The sequence below is a fragment of the Anas acuta genome, chromosome 6, assembly GCF_963932015.1.
Source record: "Anas acuta chromosome 6, bAnaAcu1.1, whole genome shotgun sequence".
Classification (NCBI taxonomy): domain Eukaryota; kingdom Metazoa; phylum Chordata; class Aves; order Anseriformes; family Anatidae; genus Anas; species Anas acuta.
Genome location: NC_088984.1, coordinates 24,131,615 through 24,156,476, shown reverse-complemented (window position 1 = coordinate 24,156,476; position 24,862 = coordinate 24,131,615). Strand labels below are relative to the sequence as shown.

The 24,862-nt window shown below is 34.5% G+C and overlaps 1 protein-coding gene across 5 annotated transcripts in view; it reads left to right on the top strand.

The window, feature by feature from the left end:
- Positions 1-24,862, top strand: part of SESTD1 (SEC14 and spectrin domain containing 1) — a 54,565-nt gene that overhangs the window by 24,339 nt on the left and 5,364 nt on the right. For 4 of the 5 annotated variants that reach the window (XM_068685840.1, XM_068685836.1, XM_068685838.1 and 1 more), the window contains 10 exons: positions 5,486-5,599; positions 7,516-7,610; positions 8,482-8,537; positions 10,784-10,995; positions 14,114-14,236; positions 17,636-17,830; positions 18,425-18,539; positions 19,675-19,834; positions 23,773-23,854; positions 24,182-24,304. In XM_068685840.1, coding sequence (XP_068541941.1) covers positions 5,486-5,599; positions 7,516-7,610; positions 8,482-8,537; positions 10,784-10,995; positions 14,114-14,236; positions 17,636-17,830; positions 18,425-18,539; positions 19,675-19,834; positions 23,773-23,854; positions 24,182-24,304 — 1,275 coding nt within the window. The remainder of the gene's footprint in view (positions 1-5,485; positions 5,600-7,515; positions 7,611-8,481; positions 8,538-10,783; positions 10,996-14,113; positions 14,237-17,635; positions 17,831-18,424; positions 18,540-19,674; positions 19,835-23,772; positions 23,855-24,181; positions 24,305-24,862) is intronic. The other variant, XM_068685839.1, reaches the window with a different exon arrangement.

Sequence of the window (24,862 nt, the reverse complement as noted above, 5' to 3'; positions counted from 1 at the left end):
AACTAATAAGTAATATAGTCCTATATTAGGAAAGAGACTATCATCCAGATGAAACACTATTAAGTTGTATGATTTTTGTTCTCTTAAGTCTTTTATTATCAGACTTTACATAGAATAAGTGGCTTCGTTTCTTTTTTTAGAAACAATTCCTGCATGTCAAAGTGGTGTGCAGCAGTGGAACAGATGGCATGGGTTCCTATTTTCAGTCAAGTGGCCAATCCCTTTATTTTTTCATTTTTTTTTTTCATTGCATTACTTCATTTTCATTCTTGTAATGTGCTTTAGAGCCTTATAAGTAAGGAAGTCCTACATCTTTGTCTTCAGGATGTTTACCTTACAGAATAAGGTCGTATTTTCAAGTAGTTCGTTAAAGACACTTTGAAAAGTAGCCCAAATACAGTAGAGCAATGCAAAGAACCTTGGAAGACCTGTCTATGTTTCAGATAGCTAGGTGTTTGTTAATAAAGGTAATAAGGTAATAAAGGTAATTAAGTGCCTGAAGTTAAGGGCTGGAAGTGGTTCCAACTGTGATAATATTGTGACTTAAGGTACAGTTGCGTTCTCCTGGGTTTCACAGATTCTGTTTACCTTCACCTAAATCCCTTGAGGGGACTGACAAGGGGGTGTAGTCAAGGTTTCTGTCTTGAAGTTCAGCAATTAGCAGCTCAGCATAGTCACAAACAAGATTACCAGAGCAAAAAGAGATGAGTAGGTGATATCCACCTATTACATGCTAGTCAATTGTTTGTGGCACATCCAAGATGAGCATTAAAAAAGCAACTGAAGCAACCATCTGTACTAAGAAGTTTATTATTTTAATGCTAGGGCACCAGAATTCATATTTTTCATGGATTTTACCAAAAACGGATATAGCAGTTATACATTTTTTAAATAATCAAAATGGCATTTATTTAAATGCATCTTTCTTCCTCTGCACATATCTTTTTTTTTTTTTTTTTTTTTTTTAATTTAAACTGGAGCTGATGGGTCCTATGCTTTAAAAACCCGTGCCAAATCAGAGAATTGTCCCTGTGGAGCTAGGGTACATAAGCCTGTGTTTAGTTCACTTTCTGAATTCAGTTCTAAAGGAAGGTATGTTGAAAAATACCAGGTTTTGTGTGTCTATTAGTCTTTTCTCTAGGATGCAAAAAAGGTAATGTGTTATTGCCATGAGCCCAGAAGGGCAATGAGTAGGCAAAACTGTTTGTGCTGGAAAGTGAAGGAGAGGGTTATTGGGAGTGGAGCTGACATTCTGGTGGGTATCTAGGTTCTGCTTTCTGCTATTGGGTTTCTAGTATTCCAGATTTTCTGTATGATACTGACCAGATAAATATTTAACTTGTATTTCTCTACCTTAATGCTTAATCAAATAGTGTTTCAAACAATGTTTATCATGAAACAGTAGGATTTTTGTTCTTAAGAGGAGAAGTCTTTTTCTTTACAATTGTGGCAATGAATTGCCACAGACCTGGTAGGTGGGTAGTTATGTTTAGTCTGTTTAAAGTGCCATAGTTATTCTTGAAAAACCACCAGGAGAATAGTTGAATCCTTATTTCATTTTTCTGCAGGAGCTGAATTTGCTGAGGAATGAGCACAGCTAACTTGGGGGTGAGGGGGCAAAGATGAATCGGATTATTTGGAAAACAAGTAGGATTCATATTTGCTTTTCAAACAACAACAAAAAAAAAAAAAAAACAAGAAACGCATTACTGCTTTTTACACAAAGGCTGCCTTCAGCATATTGTGAAAAATGAAAATAGGAGTTCTTTGGTTTAGATTTTTCCACGGGTTGAAGTGCAAAGTTATGCTCACAATGTCTGCCTTGTTCATTGAAGATTCCTCTGTGTTTTCCAAAGCTGTTTGGGTATGTAAGCTGTTGGCATAATAGATCATCAAGAATCCATCCACTAATGGTGAATCAAAGAATCCTAGAATATCCTGGGTTGGAATAGATTCACAAGGATCATCAAGTCCAACTCATAAGTGCATAGGACGTTACCAATGCTTGGTGATAATCAAACAGGCTGTGACAGGGGATGAGCTTTCTGGTCTTCTGAGTGTTTCCTGGCAGAATTCTTGAAACATGGACAAAAACCCCTCTACTTAGGCCTCTTTGAATGGAATATGTCCAAAATTACCAACCTGTGGCCAGATAACTATGACCAGCTGTTTGCATGCATTAATAATGTTCTTTTAAAATGAAATCATACGTTTTAAGAATGATAGATTATTTTGATGTGCATTTATATACCTTCATATACTTTTGGAGAAGCTACATTTGTAGTCAGCTTCCTTGTAATATAACAAATTGGAGCAAAGAAACGTTACCATACATATTTAAAATTCTGTGCATAAGTGTTCTGGCTGTTGCATTTCTATCGCTTTCACATAACACCAAATCGCTATGTCTATTCTCTGTGAAATTCAGCGTGTTTTTAGATTTACGGTTTTATATAAATGTCTTTTAGTAATAAGAATACTTTTTTTAAGGGATGACACCAACTATTCTTTTAAACTAAATCTAATTTTTAAGAACTTTTAACTTTTAAGAACTGAGATTAAAAGGGGTTAATCCCTTTACAGTGCTTCTATATCTATTCCTCAGTATAATTTTTTTGCCCTGATGATAGGTATAGAATATTATTATTCAATTTGTTTAGATAATTTTCTTAATTTATCCCAGAACTGGAAAGTATTATTCATTGATATGAAGCTATGAAGATCAATACAGATACTTACTCCATTCAGAATATCATATCCTTGGATCACATTAGTTTAAATATTGTATTCTCAAGGAATATGTTTATGTTTTTTGAAATGTCACCATTTCATTTTAGATTCAGTAGCATAGCTGTTGTGATGTCATATGCTTCAGTTGCAAGTAACTTGTAACTGAAATACTACACCAGCTTGTCTTCCAGTAGTTTTTGGTTTTGACTCTGTAAATGGCATTTGTATTAAGGAGCTTTTTTATTCCCTAAAGGAAGCTTACATGGATGTTTCTATCATTTGGGGGGATCCGTTTGCACGTCCTATTGAATATTCAGAAGTTTCCATTGCTGATTTTGACATCTGCCTCCATCTGGTTGCAGACAATTGATGAAAACAGTTGGGAAAAAAAAAATGGAAATGACGTAGAGGGAGAGGTCAGCTTTGTACAAACAGTATTCAGAGCTCTTGCATTATTAGAGATTAGTGTTAATGGCACTGTTGCATCAATCAAAATCATGCTACTAGAAAAAAGTTACTGTAGTGTCCAGAGGAATAAAATACAGCACTTCTACTTTTCCCCAAACAATTGTCTATATTATTTCTGAAAAGGCTTTAACAATGTTTTGGCAGGCCAATATTGTCGATTAGAGTAGAACAATGATGAGAGGTGTTACCACTCTTACAGATTATAAAAAGAAGTGAGTACAGATGGTGATCAGTACCAAACAGGACACACTTGAAACCTGTTACCAGTCACCTTACTAGCTGTCACTTTGTCAGAAAGGGTGGGCCGAGTGGGAAAGGAAACAAAGACTTAAGGATTCAATAGGTAGTACTTTTCCCAGTCTTTGAAAGATCTTGTCTTACCATCTGTACAGACGTATTCATTTTTCCCTTAGGAGATTTAAGCTGTTCACATTATAGTCTGCTGTCCAAAGGTTTTTGCTTGAGATTGGAAAAAAAAATTTCTAAAGACAACATAATAAGATCATTTTGGAAAAGGAAAATCAGTCAAGTTGCAAGCAAATAGTGGGATACTTCTATTTTTATAACTGTAAATTGTCTTCGTTTATACCTGTGTCTTAACCAGTATTCAGAGCTGTCAATAGAGATGATAGCAATGAGAAGTCATCACGGAGAATGGCAGTCTTCACAGAGGAAAGAAATTAATGAAGATGTTCTTTGTGTTCTTTATGTTAAATCATGAAATACAGATGCAAAGAGGATAGAATGCTAATTCATAAAGAAAAATAGTCAGAATGTGGTGATCGGCTATTAATTTTCACAGAAGGCCAAAGACAATTACTGTGATCAGATTTTGAAAAAGTTTTAGGGATCTGACAGCAACAGTTTGTATGCTCTAAGTGCTGGCCTTACAGTAGAATTATCTAGAATAATAAGTAAAGATAGTCTAAGACAATATTCTATTAGTGTGTCTTTGAGAAGGGTCTTATCTGTTCTACAACATCACACCTTCCAGTTTTTAACCTTTTTTTTTTTTTTCTTTCCTCTTAGCCCATGTTCAAGTAGAGATCTGTGGTAGCTAACTAAAAGAGTAATTCAGAGAAAGTTACTAATGTAAAGCAAATGGAGGGAGTTAACATTAACACTGTCACTAGTCTAATTCAGTACAAGAGCTAAATTCTGTTGAGGAACCTCCCTTCCATTTCTACTTCATTAAAATTTCAAATGATTGCTTTCCTTTTTTTTGAAGTTTTCAAACAGGCTTACTGCAGTTGTCTGAAATAAGCCAATAACTCCGTTAGCTCAAAGTTTTTGAACTGTAGAGAATAAATGTTTTTTGGAGCAACAACATAAGTTACAACAAGACTTCTTATTGGCAATTTTGTCATCTTCAAAATTTTGCTAATAAGATGCACGTGAAGTTTGTGTTCTTTGATCAAATCCTACTTGTGGGGGGTGGATGGGGAGAAAGATTTTTATCTCATGTTGCTAATATTTGTTACATGAAGGTTTTGCTTTGCTAGAAAAGATTTTTTTAATGTCTCCATGGAACAAGTTTGTAAAGTGTATCCCCTGGTCTTACCCCTCCTTTGAAGTATTTCAATAAAATACTCAGACATAAGCAGTCTCAGTGCAGTCCATCCTTTTATTGAGGCAGTTTTCTTTTTTTAGAAGTGATATTTCAGTGGTATGAACCAGCCACTTTATTTACATTTGTTTCACTTCTGAGATGTCCTGAATGAGTAAATTAATTTTATTTTTTTATTAACTGAGAGGCATGGAAACAGAATGTAAAAATTACTTAAACTATATGTTCAGCACATTTGCACAGTAAATAGTGGTGCTTAACTTGTGTGGCATAAAGGACTGCAAGAGTGTGCTGCAAATACTTTTACTGCAAGAGAATACTGCAAACACTTCTAAGTACTTTGCAGCGTGATATCCTGCTACTAAGTTCACTAAAAATAGATCATGTGAAGTATGGCTTAAGATGCATCAGTTACCACAAAGAAAACAGCCAGGAACTATGTTTATTTCTCCTGCTGTACATAAACAAGCTGGTACAGGTGATTCTGGTAAAGGATTATGCATGAGATGTAAGCTGCATATAAAAACTACATGCCTGGTTTAGGTCCCAGTTAATTGCAACCAGTCATAATTGATATAAGTGTTTAGCAGTAAGAGGGTCCCTTCTTGTGAATCACAGAGAAGTTCTGTTCAGTACCTCTGGACACTTAGCACAACTTGTCAAGTACTTAAGTATAAACATTGCCTACACCTGTACCCAAAATTTCTTCTGTTGTTGCAGGTTATTCTGGTATCTGCTAACAAACTGACTCGGTATATTGAACCATGCCAACTAACAGAAGATTTTGGAGGAACTCTCACCTATGATCACATGGATTGGTTGAATAAGAGGCTGGTTAGTTTTCTCTTTCTTTCAAATGTCTCATTCTTGATCTATGAATTTTTATTTGTGTAGGAACTGCTCAGCACATAGATTTTTCCTATGCATAGAATTGCAGTTCAAATGGATGAATGTATGTAATTACTAACACTGGATTTTACTCAAGGGTAATTAAGCTAAAGTAATCAATTTATTGAATTAGCTTGTTCCTTATTGAAGCTCTCTTACACCATTAGAGCCTGAATGTATGGTATAGTGGCTGCAAAGGGAAACTTTCTGCCTACTCATAGGAGAAATCCCAAGCGAGGAGGAAATATTTGGACTCTGCAGGTGTTTTAAAGTTTTCTTATTCCTCAGTTACTGTGGACTGAGAGCCTGTCTATATGCTGCCCTACACTGAAATCTTTGTCAGTGCTGTGGATACAGGGATGCAATAAACGTCTAGGAGCAAATACGCCCCTAAATCATTAATATACACAAATTGTTACAGCGACTGTAGGTGCACATAGCACTGCAGAACGTTTCTAATCAGTTCTCCAATGTTACTTGTTTTCCAGTTACTTGAATCTTCAATACAACATTTAATCTTGAAAGAAACTGTTCTCCTGTGCAATGTGTTCTTCAAATGTGTATCCCCCTCTAGGATCTATAGGTGGGATTCTGGACACAAATTCTCCACAATGCTTTCCAACTCCAACTGCCCAAAGCCTTCAAAAGTACCATGCAGCCAATCTCATAGCAGAACTTCCCCTGAAAAAGTCTGAGGGCTATACCTTTTTCCCCATCTGGATCTTAGTAAATTGAAATGTAAGTGTTCAGACCCAAGGGCAGAAGGACAATCTACTGTGCCGCTGTTTTCTGTTAGTCTTTCATGAGGAGCAGTATGTGTGCATAGACTAGGGCATGGCAGCTTGTTTCTGCTCTTCCTGAAACCAAGAGAGTCTGGACACATGTTGGGGCAGAGGGAGGGGAAGGGATATTGAATATCTTCGTGGTCTTTCATTTTTTTGTCTGGTATCTACAAATGTGGCTTCTACTTACTTCTGACGTTCACAGAGTTGATCAGCACAGTATTTCCACTGTAGCTGGGACTTCTGTTTTAGTTCTGTGGATTTTTGTTTTATAAACCACTATCTTATAAATAAGCTTTTAAGAGCTGTCCACCTCTTGTCCTTCTTGTTTTTTCCTAAAATTTAACTGGTCTTACATCGGTTAAGGAAACTTCAGCTCTAGACCATGAATTAATAAATTATGAACATGAGAAAGACCTGAAAGTTACTGCCTATGTCAGTTCTGGTACCAGATCGTGTCTGGTTCTGTTAAAGCTCTGTTCTAGAGGAGTCATGTGAGCAGTACCCAATGTCTTACTAAACAGGTCCTGCTATCTATACGTACTCCTACACTTGAAGCAACTGATTAGGAGCATTTTTTAATTCATAACTACTCCTTCTTTTATATCAGTTATTTATTACACTATAGCTCTTATTCGTAGCAGTGAAAAACTGTCATCTTCACAAAGGTGGTTATTTTAATCCGTTCAAGCGAACTGTCAGATGTTTTTGTAACATTCATTCAGAATTATTCTTAAGATTTACTTAAAGATTGAGGCTTAAATCAAATGGTGGAATATATATGTCCATAAGGGCTTCCAGGTTTTGCAAAAATTAAAGATTTGTCAGTGTTTCAGAATTTAGCCCTTTTTCATTATATCCAGTGTTCTATTTCTTATTTTCTTAAGGAATCTTAGCGCTCCTAAGTGTTCCATGAACAAATCTTTTTATTTTCAGCCATTTTTACTGTGCCATCTGAATGCTGGGCAATAATATAAAGGTTGAAGTATATTATCAGAACTAGCAGATAAATTTGTAGTGATGCCTTCAAATACTGTCACTTAAAATTGTTTTTCTAAATGTAAAACATGTTTTATTTAGGTATTTGAAAAATTCACAAAAGAATCAACATCCTTACTAGATGAGCTTGCTCTAATTAACAATGGAAGTGATAAAGGAACTCAAGAAAAAGAGAGGTGTGTGGTTAGCTTCTTGAAATTAATGTTTTTGATATAAAATTTCATTGGAATTCAAAATGATATTGAAAATGTAATGTCTTAAATGTCATACAAAATATGTAAGGAAATTTTCAAAGTTTAAAATACAGACTACAAAATTTGTGATGTATGGATGCTCGCTTGGCTATTGATTGCATATAGCTGCACTTCTGATTTGATAAAAATGAGTACAAAAAGTGAGAATTTTGACTGGCTGTTTTTGCTGATACTTAGAATCAAGATGGGGGAGAGGGATTTACTCCCAGTACTTTGCTTTCTAATAAGCAGTTGTGTACCAGATGTAAACAGTCTCCAAAAGAAACTAAAGGACTATAAGATTTTTTTAACATGTGTGTTACAAAACATATCTAAACAATGTCAAAGGCAAGCTGATGTTTTCAGTTATTTCCTATGACTTTGATAAATGATAGCTCTTTCTATAGATTTACAAAGAGCTTGTTTAGTTAAGGAATTAGGCTGGGATGCAGGATATTTGTATTTCATTTTATACTTTGTTGGAAGTCTCTTACGACAGACAGTGCACAAGCCGGTGGGGCTATGGTCTTGTTCAGTTATCCTTGCTGGCAGGCCACATTTAAGTACAAAGCTGCTGCCTCTGTTACGCAGTTCTGTTAACTATGAATGCAGCTGTTTATCACTTGATCTGTTCTTTACCTATTTTGTAGTATATGATGTATTAGTTCTTTGGGGTATGAAGGAAGGAGAGGTGTGGAGGAAAGTAACATACAGTCTCTTAATGCTTTGTGGTAGCTCCAGTGTTGGTTGAAGCCTTGTAGTGCTACTGTATTAGAAATGAATGATTAATAACATGTTTATTACTTTATTCAAGATCAGTAGATTTGAACTTCCTTCCATCAGTTGATCCTGAGACGGTACTGCAGACAGGTAAGTTGAAAAATTATCATGTTGGTTAATAAAGTTCATTATTCATTTTCATGCCCCACATGAAAGCACAGAGGGCATGATAACTATCTTAACAAACATCTCAATGTAATGAATTTATCAATTAATGTAATCTTTAGATTAAAAAATAAATCTTAGCAAATACATGGAAGAACTCCAAATGATTTGTCTGTTTAAAATAGGTTTTAGTAGTGCTGATACCATCTTCATGGTGTTACCATAAATTCAAAGGTTTAATTTGAGAATACATTGCTTCTAGATGAATCTAGTATGTTGACCTTATGTAATGAATTAATCTCAGTAGCTACCAAATGGCTACAACACACATAGCATATTACACAACTCAGATAATTTGCATCAGCCTTGTTCTGAGTTGGCGATCTGTAGAAGTGAAACATAGTCTTCTGACTCTTCACTGCTTGGAATCTCCCCTGAACCTTAAACAATTACTTTTGTTCCTTTCTGGAGTCTTTAAAGCTTTTAAAATACAAAGTGTCTATAGACAATGTCAGTATATTTTAGTCTGATTATATATTCTCCTCTAATGGTAAGATGTTTGGACAAAGCATTTCAATTTGTTGAATAGGTGGCTACTAAGGAAGTTTGGAAACACTGTCTATTTTCTTAATTATTGCATAAAAAATTGTTGGAGCTTTTAAAATTTAGTAACTTTTGTCAAGTCACGGGAGTTCCCCACAGATAACTGTACTTTCTTTTTTTTTTTTGTCAGTTCCACTATATTGAAAGTTAGATATATTTTTTTCCCTGATTAGTTTTCTGTCTCATAAATGCAAATATGAACAAACCAAATGAAAAGAAGGAAAAATTGTAAGATTTGTTGGGGTGATGTTCTAAGGTTTTAAATAAAAGCCTTGCCTTCCATAATGTTAAGAACTGTTGCTTTCACAGGCTCCAAATCAAAATAAAAACTGCAGTTCTTAGTTTGATAAGAATCTAGTTTAAAAAAAAACAACAACAAAAAAACTTTTTACCTTGAAAATATTATTTACTGCTGAAAAAATACAGTAGAAATCAAAATTATCCTAGTATAACTGACTTGTAAAAACCTTATACTGCTTGCACTGCAGCTATCTGTGCCTTGTAGTGTTTTATAAGATGGAATAAAGGATGTTTATTTCCATAGCATGGCAAAATGTATTTGAATTCTTAAAGCTACGTTCATCTCACAATCAGAAATGCAGAGTAATTTATAGTTGCTTGCTGCAATCTCCAAAGCCTTTGGCATTTTGATTGTCTAGATGATACTAGTTGAATTTAGAGTCTATTTTTCTGCATTTTTCTTGAGGTACTGTAATTACTATTCCAGTGTCAATTTTTTTGTTTGCTTATTTTGGTGAACTGGCATGTTACCATTTTAAGTTCTGAATGGCTGATGTAGGTTTGGCAGATTTTTACTTGTATGCCAATGCTTCTTTACTGACCACTGTTTTATTTGTTAACTTGTTCATCGAGCTTTTGGGAGTACAAATAGGTTATCTGAGTTGAGTAGTACATGTAGTATAGTATTTATATGCAGAAATTTTTACCACAACTTAGCAATAACTTACATTCATTAAACAGTTTAATTGGAAGAATAAATAGCCAACCATGCTATTTTCATATATATGACAGTCTTTACACTGCTGGGATTCTGTACCATAATATGGTGTTTAAAAGCACAAATTAAAACGTGAGGACAGCAAGAAAATACTTTTGATCAAAATACTTTGGATTCTTTTATGCGCTTTCGTAGAAACTTATGAGCATTTTATAAAATCTTGTCAGCTAACAGAAGTGATATGTTTAATTTGTTAGTGCTTTTACATTGTTCATTTATTCTAAGAATACAAATGGTGTGAGAGAAATACTTTGGATGCTACACCATATTTTGAAATAAAAAAGAATACTTACAGTTGTTTCTGACTCAGCATTGTGCTTTGCAAGTGTTTTCTTATGTTAATATTATTGTCAGTGAATGTTAAATTCATGGTATCTCTGTTATATGTCTTATATATACCACTTTTCTGCCCTATTTTATGACTAGTACAGCGCCACAGACTGCCCTGTGCTCTGCATGTTAATAAAATTACATCATTAAATGTGCACAATGTATGAAAGATTAGCTACAGAAATGTACTGCTGGGCGGTCTAAAAATACATTTGCTGACTCGTCATTGTGTGCTTTTTTTGTATCCAAATTAACCATACCATTATACATTCTTTTAAAGGCCATGAGTTGCTATCTGAGCTACAACAGCGTCGATTTAATGGTTCAGATGGAGGAGTATCATGGTCTCCAATGGATGATGAACTACTTGCTCAGCCACAAGTCATGAAGCTACTAGACTCACTCCGAGAGCAATATACCCGCTACCAGGAAGTTTGTAGACAACGTAGCAAGAGAACTCAACTAGAGGAGATTCAGCAGAAGGTAATGCAGGTAAGGACGAAGTTGTTCTTGAATAAGATGGGGAAGAAGGCTTGAGCTCAAATCCCAGACTGTGTTCTCTGCAAAACTAAGAATCAAATGAGGAGCTTCTTGCTATTCTTCGTGATTCTTTTCACTCCTGAAACTGCAGCATGCTAGTTTGACCGGATGCTTTATATTTTGGCTACTAGGAGGGACTTTCTAAAGATTCCTCTGATACATGGAGGGGGTAAGAATGCAGAGCTCAGCTCAACCTGCTTTCACCCCCACACTGAATAACCTTCACATTGTCCCGTTGTTGTCTACTATGGCAATGTACTCTTACGTTGTTAGAGGGTAGAAACCTGACATGTTAGCAAAAGAAAGAACGTTGACAAATGAGACACAGTTGACTGTAGTTTTGCTTAAGAGTTGGAAAACTTCCCTGACACATTGTCTGTTACTGTTACCGAAAGTTACTGAAAGTTCCGGTTACTGAAGGTAAGCCATGATTCCTTTACTTGTCTAACAGTGTATTTTGAGGTTACTCTGACCAGAATGAACAGAAATCATCCTAATCAATTGTGTTAAAGGTCATAATGAATTGATCTGGTCCTTTGGAAACAGGCTTGTAATTGGCACTTCCAATATTTTATCATCATAGTCTTAGTAGAGATAAATTAATTCAATTTCTTTGATTATTTCTCAAGTGTTCGTTACTTGAAATTAGATTTATATGTTTTTAAGTTTCTGTGAAGCTTGACTATGGAGAAAATTGAATGAATAATGCTTTTAACCTTTACACACTGACATTTCTAAAGCACGGCGAGTGCAAATCAAGTACTGACACTTCAGTGTTCCAGGTATGGGAAGATAAAAACTAATCAATCTTGTTTTTATTTCTAGGAGTAAAAATATTAACCTACTGAGAGGAATCTTTTTCACTTGTGTAGTCATTCAGATAATAAAAATTTTTTTTAAAAAAGCGAACTTCTGATATTTTTGTGTTGGAAATTCAAAAAATATATGCAAAGGTTTCACCCTTCCTACTGTATAGAACACATTAGCATGGCAGTGTATACATGTATAATGGGGTGATGAGAATTTTATTCCCTGTGGTAAAGTTATAGTGGCTGAACAAGATGTGCTGATTGAAAAAAGAAATTTATAACTAGCTTGGCCAACTGCCATTGTTAATGCATTTAAATAACTTGTTTACTGTGGCATCAGCCTCATTTTGCAATATTTTTATTAGAAATAGTCTTTTCTTTGCTCTGTCTACAGTACGGATGCTGCATAATAAGTGAACTGAGTCTCAGCAAGAATGTGCTTTAATATTTTACTGAATTAATCTATTTTATAAAGTGCATTTTAAAGCTTTCTAAATGCTATACAAACAAAAAATTACTAAATCTATAAACTGATGTAGTTTCTTTTTGGCTTGTGGGGAAAAATTGATCTAATGGAGAAAAGTAAAGAAGGTAATGATGGACTGTTGGAGATAAACTGAAGTGGAATTTATTTTGTCAAAACAACTCATGGTATAACATGCAGTATTTTCAGTTGGAATGAGTGTGTGCAGAGAAAAGTTACTTGCTGTGTTGCTAATTTTTTCTGTTTTGATTTCCTGTTATTTTCATTGCAATTGCATCTCTAGTCATTAACATATGTTTTACAAAAATAACATTGCTGCCTTCCTCCAGCTCCTTTGGTGACTTTTCTCAGATCAAATATTTTTCACACAAGGAAAAATCAAGAACAGTAGGGTCTTAATATGACAACCGAGGGTTACTAGAAGTGATAAAAGTAGGGAAACCCCAGGATGCTTTTGGAACAAATATGGTGTGTTCTGAAATGGTGCTGCTTATAGGAAGGAGGCTGGGGTGGAAACCACAGACATAATGACTAAACATGAAGTGAATTGAGTTACCTTCGGTATGGATAATGGCATTTCTTTCCTACTGTTACAAAGTGGCCTAGCAGCACTAGAAAAATTGCCCAGTTGTCTCCTGAGTGTGTTTCATTTGTCTTTATAGTTACAGTGTTGCACTGTTACTGTATTTTTCCTGAAAAACTTTGGAGCTGTTCTGTTGTCTTTGTTTAAACAAAAGATGCAGTAAAAATTCATAGAATCATGGAATCATTAAAGCTGGAAAAGACCTCCAAGGTCATCTGGTCCAACCATCCTCCTTCCACTAACACTACCCACTAAACCATGTCCCTAAATGCCGCATCCAACCTTTGCTTAAAGACCCCCAGGGACGGTGACTCCAACACCTCCCTGGGCAACCCATTCCAAAGCCTAACCAAAGAAGCTGGCTTCCGATGTTCTTTCATTAAAGTTCAAAATATGAGGGTATTCATAGATTTCAGTAGGACTCGGATAGAGGACTCAGTAAGAGTCCTGAAGTAAGTCTCTGTAAGAGATTTTCTTTAGGTTTAATTATGGCTGTCTACATCCTGGAAATTTAAAGCTTTATTTTCCCTTAAGGTATAATCTGGTAATTCAGATGTGTATAAATTGAGATGCTCTGCTTTAATTTAAATAATAGCAAAAATGAGAATAGTTTTTAATAATAATAAAATCTCATGTCATAATCCAAAACTCTATCACCAGGACCCTGCAGAGTTCTGCCAGGGCAGATCCAATAAGATGATGCCATTAAAACTCTGTAAGAGGCTTCTGTAGTTTGAATGGAGCAAGTTGAACAAAATAAACATATAAAATACTAAAGGTATAAATTTTAATTTTGGAATAAATACATATCATGTACTTGTGTGTTAAGATATTCAACAAAACAGAGAGAAAACTCTCAGATGTGAGATTACAATGTACAGCTGTACATTGTAATTCAGTTAAAAAAAAAAAAGTCTTGTTTAAGTGTCCTTATCAAAAAAATCGTGTTTTAACTTGTTATAGACAGATACAAAGTGACACCAATCTTTGCTAGATCCCACCTGCTTTTATGGAGATGACAGGCTAAGGTTAATGAAAAGTAACTCCTACATAATGCTTTTGAAGATATGAATCGATTGAACAAGATAACTTCCATAGATTATATATTTCTGCTTATGTTAGAATTATTTTTTTCCCAGTTTTCATGTAATTGATCTGCTGTTTTATTCTTTGTCATCTTTATCTTGTTTACAGGTAGTCAATTGGCTTGAAGGACCTGGATCAGAACAGCTAAGGACCCAGTGGGGAATAGGTGACTCAATTAGAGCTTCACAAGCATTGCAACAGAAGCATGAAGAGATTGAGAGTCAGCACAGTGTGAGACTTCCACTGTCCTTTTCAAGTAGCAAAACAGTTTTAAGTGCTTGTCGTTACATGCAATGTTTTTTGGTTAGAGTACCTAGAAATTTAGTGAATGATCTTATGGTTTACTATCTAAGCAATGTAGGAACTTATGTTCACTGTATGTAGATGTTATTTATTTTCTTTTCCAGTGTGGAAAAATAATGATTTCTATTCATGTTTTTATTTTATTTTATTTTATTATGGTAGAGCATTTTTTTAAGGTTTCATATAGAACAGGTGGAGTGAATTTTTTTTTCCTCCCTGCCTCTGGTTGGGCAGGCAAGGGCTGAAAAATCCTATACTTCTTGGGTGAATAAGTTAATAATTTTCTTTATTAAACTACGTTTACCAGAAGCTGAAACTGGCTTAATGCTTTCATTGATCAAGATTTAAAATATACCTTTTGCTCATCATGAAATATTTAAGAGACTGTTTTGTAGGTGTACTGAATGTCTTTGCTTCTAAGTTCCAAGGCTGCCTAAGGTTCAGTATTTTTTTTCCATATATTATTAATAATTATAATTTATTATTAAACTTTAAGAATTTAATAATAACAATAATTTATTATTGAACCGGGATGTGAATTTTCAGTGTTCTCAAAAGGCAAGTCACCCACAGTGGATTTCCTCTTGTCTGACTTTTTTAATGTAGCCACTGAAAACTAAGCCCACTTTTCCGAAGTTCCCTTTACAGCTGTGGAATAAAAAATCACGGTTGGACTACAGCTTTTCCAATTTAGAGGAGAATAAAAAAAGCACACAGTAGTCTGAGAAACTGTGCCCTAGACTACATTGCTTCTGTTGGCTACGTCCTTTACTATGCTTTTGTTGCTCAGATGAAGGTGCATTGTAGGTATTCGTCTGTTTTGGTCAAGTGATCTCATCTCCTTTGTGTTTTCAGTGCTTTAAGCTCTTTGAGCAATGTTCTATGTTGAAAAACAGTATCTTCTGAAGTTTAAAGCATCTTATACTTAGAATCCTAATTTAAAACAAAAAAAATCCACTGCATTCTTTATTGACAAAAGTAATTGTGAAAACCTTTTAAACATACTAGCACTTCAGACTAACAAGTTAGTGTAGACTTTGTTCTCACTGTCTGTAGCATAGAGAACTATGCTTTAGCTGTGGCTAAATACAGTCTTTGAAGTCAGTGAAATCCCAGTGAAGTTTACAGTATGACCTACAGCTTGCTCATCACTGTAAGGCACAGAAAATGCCAAATATTTCCTGGTTCTCTTGTTGTGGCAGGATTTTGTAGAAACAGAAAAGTTATTTTCCATTTTTATACCAACAGTAATTATTAGGATTTCCGTTTATAAATTCAAACAATTTTTTGAAAACAGCAATGGAATGTGGTTGGCCTTTTTCTCTTATTTCTAAACATCTCACAATAGCTGAGTATTTTCTCTCCTAAAATTGATTTGACAGCTTGTTTTCTTTTTCGTTCATCTCTCTCATTTATTGCTGATTATATTGCTTGTATGTTAAAGACAATTCCAAAGATGCAAACAAGATTTGTTATCTTGTTAGACTTGTTATCAAAGTAGCCTTTTCTGCTTCAGTTTACTTTGAAAGTGGGAAAAAAAAAAAAAGGTATTTGTTTGTTATGTTTGGGGGTATCCCCATTTCCTGCCTGTTTTATTGATGGGCTCTATACTTGAGCTGTTATTTTTGTATGAGTGATGGCCTTTTTTTACATGGTTGAGGTGTCATGAACATCTTCGATATGTCCCTAGTGGAAAATAGGAGAAATACACATTTTATGTTTATTTTATATTATATTTTATTTTGTATCCATTTTAATTATATTATAAATATTATATAATTATAAGTATTTTATAATTATTATTTATATTATAAACCATATTGTATGGTTTACCAGTCTCTTAATTGCACTGATAGCTTACTGAAAATCAATTACTGCAAACATTTTACTTTCTTTAATGATGAAAATAAATTGTTGACCTAGATTTTTTGTTTGACTTGCAATGCTATGTTTGATTTGTCATGCTTGGTAAGCTTGATTTGTACGTTCAATATCTAAAGGTAATAACAGGTGTTGTGTAAACTGAGTTAATGAGCTTGTGTATCTATGTATCTATAGCACAAGTGTGATGATGGAAGATTTTTCACTAGCTGGCTCTTTTGGGGTAGATGAAAGATTTATTCTGCTCTTAAAATTTTGGTTGATTGCTAATTTAACTTTTTTGTGACTTTTTTTTCCTAATTGTATCTTATATTCTTTCTTCCTGTGAACAGATGGTAGAGAAAGCTTTGGGTAAAAAAAAAACAAAAAACACAACAAGAGCATGAATATTTATATTCTGTATTTTACATGCTTTGTGAATAAATGAAGCAAAAGCTGAAGGCATAACTTTAAAAAAAAAAAAAAAAAAAAAAGACAAACATCCTCACTGGAGATTGACAAGAATACTAATTCATACAGATATTTTAGGCCAATAGATGGTGCTGTTCAATGTTGTTAGAAATACATAGGGCATTTGAATGTCATTTTACTGTTGGCTAAAATAAAAGCTTCCAGGCAAATGTTTTATTTTTCAGGCATCTAAATAATGCAAGATGTGCATGTGATCTTGACATATCAAGTGATTTTTAAATCTCCCGGAATTGTTAAATATTTGAAGTACTTTCTTTTGCAAATATACCACCATGACAACATTAACTCCTGTATATGCATTCAGTAATCAAAACACTTGAAAATGAAGTTTTCAAGTTTTCTGCGCATTTTGAATTGAGTAGTATAAAGCTTTCCTTAAATAAGGAAGAAGGGTCATTTGGAAGTTCCAATATACAGAAAGCCCAATGTATTTAAAAGATGATGATTACTTTCACTTTGTGAACAGTAGTAGTTTTTTTTCTAAAGGTTTAGGAAAATTACTGCTGGTTTCAGTTGTGTCACTGAAAGTAACATCTAGATAGTCTTTTGAACACCCTTTGGAATGCTTTACTACTTGTCAAAAATTGCTTTATTCAATAAAGCACTATAGACATGTAAGTATTAGAAGTTTGTTTAAAAATGGTGGAATTCTTCTGTTGGTTCAGTAAAGTAGTTTGAGTGGGAGTTTGTGCTGGGAGATGGTAATTATGCTGTTTATGGTTTGTTATCTTCCCATCTTTCTACACCATTTTTTTTTATATTGCAGTATATGTGTTATTTAAAATGTGCTAAGCACTTTTTGAGTTGATTTAAAACTACAAAAGTTCTCCTCTCCTGTGAGATTTCATAATTATAGTGTAAGCTGTAATAAAATCATTTTAAAATCTGATTATTTATTAATCTGGAGTTAAGATGCATGCCATATTAAGAGAAAAATGTTTGGTATTATTTTAATAGTATTTTTTGTGTCTGTAGGAGTGGTTTGCTGTTTATGTTGAGCTTAATCAGCAGATTGCAGCTCTTCTAAATGCAGGGGATGAGGAGGACCTTGTGGAATTAAAAGCATTACAGCAACAGCTGAGTGATGTGTGTTACCGGCAGGCCAGTCAGCTGGAATTCAGGCAGAATCTATTACAAGCAGCACTTGAATTTCACAGTGTTGCCCAAGATGTAAGTTGTTCTTCCTAACTTTTCACGGGTTCACCTGCCAATGTGTTATTACTGTATTATTGTAAGCTTTCAGTTCATTGGAAAAGATTTAAGGAGGGAAGACAGAATGTCACTTGGAAAATGCCCTCAGTCTTCATTTACTGATTGAAACACTGGGAAGATGAATTTTTGGGAGAAAAGCTCATTGCAATATATCTTACATTTCAATAGCATTTGAAACGGAATGGCTAGTAAATAAAAAAAAATATATAGTTTTGCTCTTGCTTTTTTATTAGAATCATGTGCGTTACCTGTACCACGATGATACCTTTTTATTTTAAAGATTATTGGATATACACTTCATAGTTCCTTTTAAGAATTGTTTATTCCTTTTCTGTATTTGTTTAAAGAATCTTGGCTTTTTTTCCCCCACCTAGGGATGTATGCTTATAAGCAGGTGGGACATTTATCTCTCATCTTGAATTGATTTCCTAAAGATGTGAAAAGACACATATGAAATTACAGATTCCTAAACATTTAGGAAATAGATTGCAGACCCAAGTATCTCAAGCTCCAAACTTCTTTTTAAACAGCGATACTTGTTTTTTGTTTTAGTTGTCTCAGCAATTGGATGGCTTACTAGGAATGTTGTGTGTAGATGTAGCACCAGCAGATGGAGCATCGATTCAACAAACTTTAAAACTACTGGAAGAGAAATTGAAAAGCGTTGGTAAGCATAATATTTCTGCATTTCAGACTGATGCATTCTAATGAATGCATTATAGGAAAAAAGTGTCCTTGCTCCCCAAATCCCGTTTGAAAAGGACAGCAGATAAAGGAGTATCTGTCTCTTCAGATTTCTAGCTAAGTAAAGTTCCATCTAACTACCTTTGGCTTGCTGGTGCTGTCTAGTCTGGGGAAGTGTTCTGGAGTTGTCTTTTAAATGTTTTACTAATTAATTTACCGATTTACTAATTCATTTACTAATTTAATAATTAATTTACTAATTTACTAATTTATGTATTGGTTATATACCATTACTATGCATTTCATCTGTTAACAGACTTTTTCCCACTAATCATTCTTAATACCTTGAGAATATAGTGCTTAAATTGTACCCTTCTTTTTGTTCCAAGAACTGACCTTTAATGACTAAGATTGTCTTCCACTTGGTTTTAGAATGTTTGTTTCTAACAAGTATTTTGCAGTGTTTTGGAATGTGTATGTTAATAAACGCAACGCTTAAGCTTGTTACACTGTCAAGCTTATGTGGAAGAAGAATTGTAAAGCAAAATTGCATGTGGTAGAAATAATCATTCTTAGACTGTAACAGTGACTTATACGTGAAACAGATATTCCTTTAGGAGAATGAAGAGTAGACCTGCCAAATATAAATGCGATAGCAGATTGTAACTGTTAGCATATTTCAGTATTGAGAAATGTATCAACCATATCAGATGCATTATAAAATACTAACTTCTGCCATGGTGGAGCGTTTAGGTTACAACTGCCTAGCAGTGATGAACATTAGAGGTATTCTGAAACTGTGTGGATGAAAGATGTTAATTAGCTTTTTGTGTGCTGAAAATTTAACACTCACTGTCAGCTTTTATTCCTTTTCTTTTTATCTGCTAGATCATAAAATAGCAAAGACTTAGCTCTTTGTTCATCTGGAAGAATACTTGTGCAAACTTAGAAATTGGAAAGGGTAGAGAAATAGATGTAGTAACGTCCTTTTCACTTTCCAGCTACCCATCTCAGAGTTTCTATTTAATTTCTTCTCTTGACTTGAGGAAAAAAAAAGCACAAATGAGAAAGTTAAATTTTTGTTTTTTACTTTTTCTGTTTTCTTTTTTTTTCTTTAGACTTAGGCCTGCAAGGCTTGCGTGAGAAAGGTCAAAGTCTTCTTGATCAGATATCTAGTCAGGCATCCTGGGCGTATGGAAAAGATGTGACTATTGAAAACAAAGAAAATGTGGACCACATCCAAGGAGTGATGGAAGATATGCAACTTAGAAAACAAAGGTAATAACAGTCATAGTCACTAAGATTTTCATAAGCCATCTTAAAATACCTCTCTTTAAAAAGTCATCCTTAAAAAATCTCTTTTTAGAGAGACCATTTTGCTTTTTTTTCAGTGAAGAGATGTATTAAAATTCATAATTCATAATACATTCATAATATATTTTTTAAAAAGACAAGTTTCCATGTCTGGTCTACTGGAGCGTATTCCTAAATCCAGGCACCTTGGCATTTCAGTATTTGTTGGGAGAATTTGAATACTTTCCTATGCTCGTTCCTTTTATATGCAGTTATGGAACAGATGCAGGAGATCTTCTAAACGTTATCTGTTTGAGATAATAACACCAATATACCAATACTACAGTAGTGATCGTGGCTCTAAAAGTATGCACTGGTAATGTTCCAAATTTTCTACTTTCCTTCTCCAACCTCTACCCTTTTAGCTCTGTCCCCCCGACCAGCAAAAGGGGAGGCACAGAGTTCAGCTTTGGAAACATGTTCGGTGTTTTATGTAAGTTTAAAAAAAAAAAAACTTACATAAAAAGTTTTTTTAAAAAAAACTTACATAAAAACTTATGTAAGTTTTGGAAAAACTTACATAGGGTGGGGGATGAAATTTTAGCAGAGGAAAATACTTGGGAGAATTGTGGGAAGGATGGATTTTGCCACCCCTCACTTCATCCAAACTTTCCATTGATATATAATAATACTGTGGATTGGCTATATTACTGCCTTCTGCTCTATCTCAGAGAATCAGATGATGATGCTCATCATTTCTGTTGTAACATCTGAGACAATGAAGTACTCTCCATAGAAAGTGCCTGAACTTTGTGGATGATGGTTGAACAAAAAGGGGCAGCTAGGGAGCAATGAGGTTTAATGCATGTCAAGTTGCTCATTTTAGGAATGACTTCTAAATACAGATTGTTTTCTTAGGGAACTCAGTGTAAGGAACCACATAGTTTGATATCACTTAAAGAACATCCTGTCTTAAGTATGTCCCCTGAATCCTGTTTACTTGCGTAGTACTGTTGTTTAGAGGGCCAACTGCACAAAGTTTTGGAGGACCATGCGTCACTGCAGTAAAACAGCACTTGGAATTCAGAAGTAAGAAAAGAAAAGTACATAGGAAAGGGAAAAACTTGATATATGTAGTGATGAACTCTGAACTAGCTGCTACTTCCAAAGATCAAAGTTGGAGAAGTTTTTTCAAAGAAGTGTTTTGTCATACTGTGAGAAGCAAGTAGAATGCTAAGTATTATTAGGAAAGGAGTTGAAAACTAAAAAGAAAACATCTTGGTGCCGCTGTATAGGTGTGTGGTGCATTTGTGTTTGAAGCATTCCATAATTCTTGTCCCTCTCCTCAGAAGGGATATAGAAATGTAGCAAGTCAGAGGACAAAAAAAAAAGGCAATAAAATGCCTAGACAAAGGTATGAAACAGTTTTCAGATAATAAATGATTAAACTGAGTATCTTCAGCCTGGAAGGGAGACAAAAAGTAAGATAAAGGTCTGCAAGAAAGAGTGAGCCAAGGAAAAGATAGGGATAGGTTTTGTTTTTTTTTTTTCATTGCCTCTTTCTGTACAAAAGCTGAAGACATCAAATGGAACTGGCTTAAACGCTGAAAATTAAAGCTGGTAATTAGGTATGTAAATAAGGTGTGGAACTCTTTGCCACAAGATTGTTTAAGCTTAACTAGTTTCTGGAAGAGTTTGGACAAATTGTGGGAGGATACACATATCAAAGATCTTTAAATATAGATGCAACCTGTGCCTCAAAGTCAGTGGACTAGAATTGCTGGAAGCAAGCACATTTGCATTACTGTAAAATATTGCTGTATACTTCATCTGTTTGGATGCTCTTTCCTAAGCATCTGCTATGCCTATATGCTTAAATAGGTCTTTAAATGCTGCCTCAGCTCTCTAAGTCAGTTAAAGTCAGACATTACATGCCTGTAATTCTTACAGTTGTATGAAGTGATTTGTGAATCCCTAGGTTGAGAAGAAAGTCCTGTGCGTTGATATTTATGAGAGAGCAGATAAAGGCAGCAACTATTTAGATGATGTACTTCTTGATTAAAACGTTGAAGGACACTGTTTTAGCTCACATTTTCTCTGTTTCAGTCTTTCTACTTTAGCTTCAGCAAAGATCTTATAACCTCATGAATGTGTTCAACTTGACAAGGTTTTTAAACTAGCAGGAACTTTCATTCTGGCACATTCTGAATCTGACTTAATTGTCAGTATCCATAATCGTAATCCAGTTGCCCTAGATTAGCCATAGCTTCTTGCACCTGTTGTAGGGATTGTTGGAACTTTTCTTGGTTTTGTGTTCAGTTTGTGAACTAGATTTTTTTATGTAATATTCCAGTATATCAAGTGAAACTAAATGAAATTCAAATCAAGACTGAATAGAATCTGTATATTTTATTAGTTTTATTAGTGTAGTATCCTTCAGATGGTGAAAAGAAATGGGAGTTTGAATTTTAGAATGGGAAATTAAGTTTTTATTAGGTTTATGTAACTAAACAGCATAGCTTATTCCAGCTAACAAGATAAGCTTAACCAGGCGTGTAATACATCTTATCACAACACCAGAGGTTTCTTGGTTAAGTACATACAAGAGAGCAGGGTTTAGCAGTAGTCTTTTCTCATCAAAAAGATGTTTGTAGAGAGAAATAGAAAATAAGTGGTTGGGAAATTAATGTAATTTATTTCTGCCTTCTGACATTTGTTTGCAAAAGAATCAGACTTAACTTAGACTGAAAATAAAATTCTTTTTTTATAACTTTTATTAATTTAATTACCAAATTGTCATTGTCCGATGAAAAATACAGAAGGGTACTTTTAGAAAGTACAGAATACATAGTGTTCAGCGGTATTTTTTTGATGTTTAATTTTCCTCAAATTCAGTGGAATGTTTCTTGCTTACATATACATACAAGTAGTGTAATGTGTATTTCTAGGGACATTTTTCTGCCTTATTTATGCTTTCAGAGCACACAAACTCTTTCCTTGCATTATTAGAGCAATAAATTTCCTTTCTGTAAGCATTACAGCACTGCAAAGCACTTAACAAAAACACAGGATTATAAGGAACTGTTCTTTGGAAGTGCTTATGTGTTTGCAACCAGTTTGAAAAAGAGATGTGCCTGCGGTCTTTAGCATTTGCTTATAGTGCTAACTGTTGTTGACACTAGTCATTTGGTTTGCTATGTGAGACAGGAGTCTGAATTTTGCTGTTTACTTACTCTGAAATTGAAGCAGAAAGGTCATTCTGCTAAATGTTTTAACGTTTAGCTCTCACAGTTAAAGGAAAATGGGTTTCAATACTTGTTAATTCTGGCTACACAAAACTGCAAAATGTTCTTAATTCAGAGCAAGAGAATTGGAATTAGTTTTTATATGAATTAGAATCGTAAGGGTTCAACTGCTGCAATCTTTAGCTTAAAAAAAAAAGTATACTGTGATTTTAAACAGTTTACATTTTATTCACCAATAAAGCTTTGTCACCAGCTGACAGAACGAATCACAATTATGGCAGGTTCAAGACAGCTTTTGCCTAAATATTTCAGCAGAAAAAGTCTGTCTTAGCCATGAAAGCCTCTGGCCTGCAAATCACACCAGTGCAACAGGGTAAGGAATCTGAAATGCAGCTGGAAGGTCATCTATCTATTACTGGCACTACTTTCTGTAGCATAACCATGTCTAGACTCTTTAAGATTATGATGTCTGTGGGTTGTAGTGCTCAGTTCTTTTTATTGCTTACTTGTTTCTTCTTATTATGACAGGCAGTATTTATTTTGATCATTCTAAGCAGCACAAGAATGCTTTGGTCACCTTTCCATGGACACTTGCATTTTAATGTTGCTCCTTGAAAACATTATTGTCAAACTCAGAGTGTATTTTGTCTACTATGTATGTATGTGCTACTGTTAAAGGTGTGAGGATATGGTAGATGTGCGACGACTGAAGATGCTTCAGATGGTACAATTATTTAAATGTGAAGAAGATGCCGCTCAGGTATGGAAATGGCTACAGAATTTCATCATTCTGGTCTTTGTAATCCTCTAGCTAAATTTAGGGGGGATTGATAGTTGTACAGCATTATTTTTTGTCGCTTTCAGATGCTTTAGCTAATGAATTTCTACGGTGCAAATAAAGGATATGGCAGTGACTGAAAATAGTGGTTTGGGGGATTTCATGCACAATCTACTAGTTTAACTGATACCTTAACTTTTTCCAAATCAAAAGTATACACTAGTGTTGTAGTTAATTCACCCTGCTGGATGAATGTCATTTTAATTTCCTAGCTTTTATTCTTCTAATTTTTTTATATGTATTTTTAAGGCAGTAGAATGGTTAAGTGAACTGTTGGATGCTCTGCTGAAGACACATATCCGACTGGGAGATGATTCACAAGAAACAAAAGTTTTGCTGGAGAAACATCGAAAATTTGTTGATGTTGCACAGGTAAAATGAACTACCTGTAGCAGTAGTATGGGTTTGGTACAGTTTCAGAAAATGTCTTAAATAGGATTGCCATCTATATGTGCAGTAATAGAACAGCTGTTCCTCGTCTTCATGTTTTGTCTTAATGCTTGAACAAATAAATCATGATTCCTGAAATAGTTATGAATCTAATGAGATTTTGAAGTGAAGATTTTGGTGATCCATCACCAGTAGTGATGCTGCAGTTCTACTACAGCAGTTTACTGGCTATGCACAGGCAGTACAAACCACAGAACTTGAATTTCACATTGACCTTTTAAAAGTGTTTATTTTAAACAGCTTTGTAATGCTTTTGAAGGACTCCAAACAAAATAATGAAATGTTGGTGAGCAACATAATTTCAGTCTGTTTTGTGCTGTACTTCATGAAATGGAGACTGATTTTCCAGGTAGTTTATTATTGGTTTATGATAGTCCTGCTCAAGGAATATCTGTTTGGTAAGTTTAGATCAGCTGTCCTGGTAATGTTCCCTCCCCAACTCTTGCCAGGCTCTAGCCTACTGGCTTTGGGGGGCTTTGG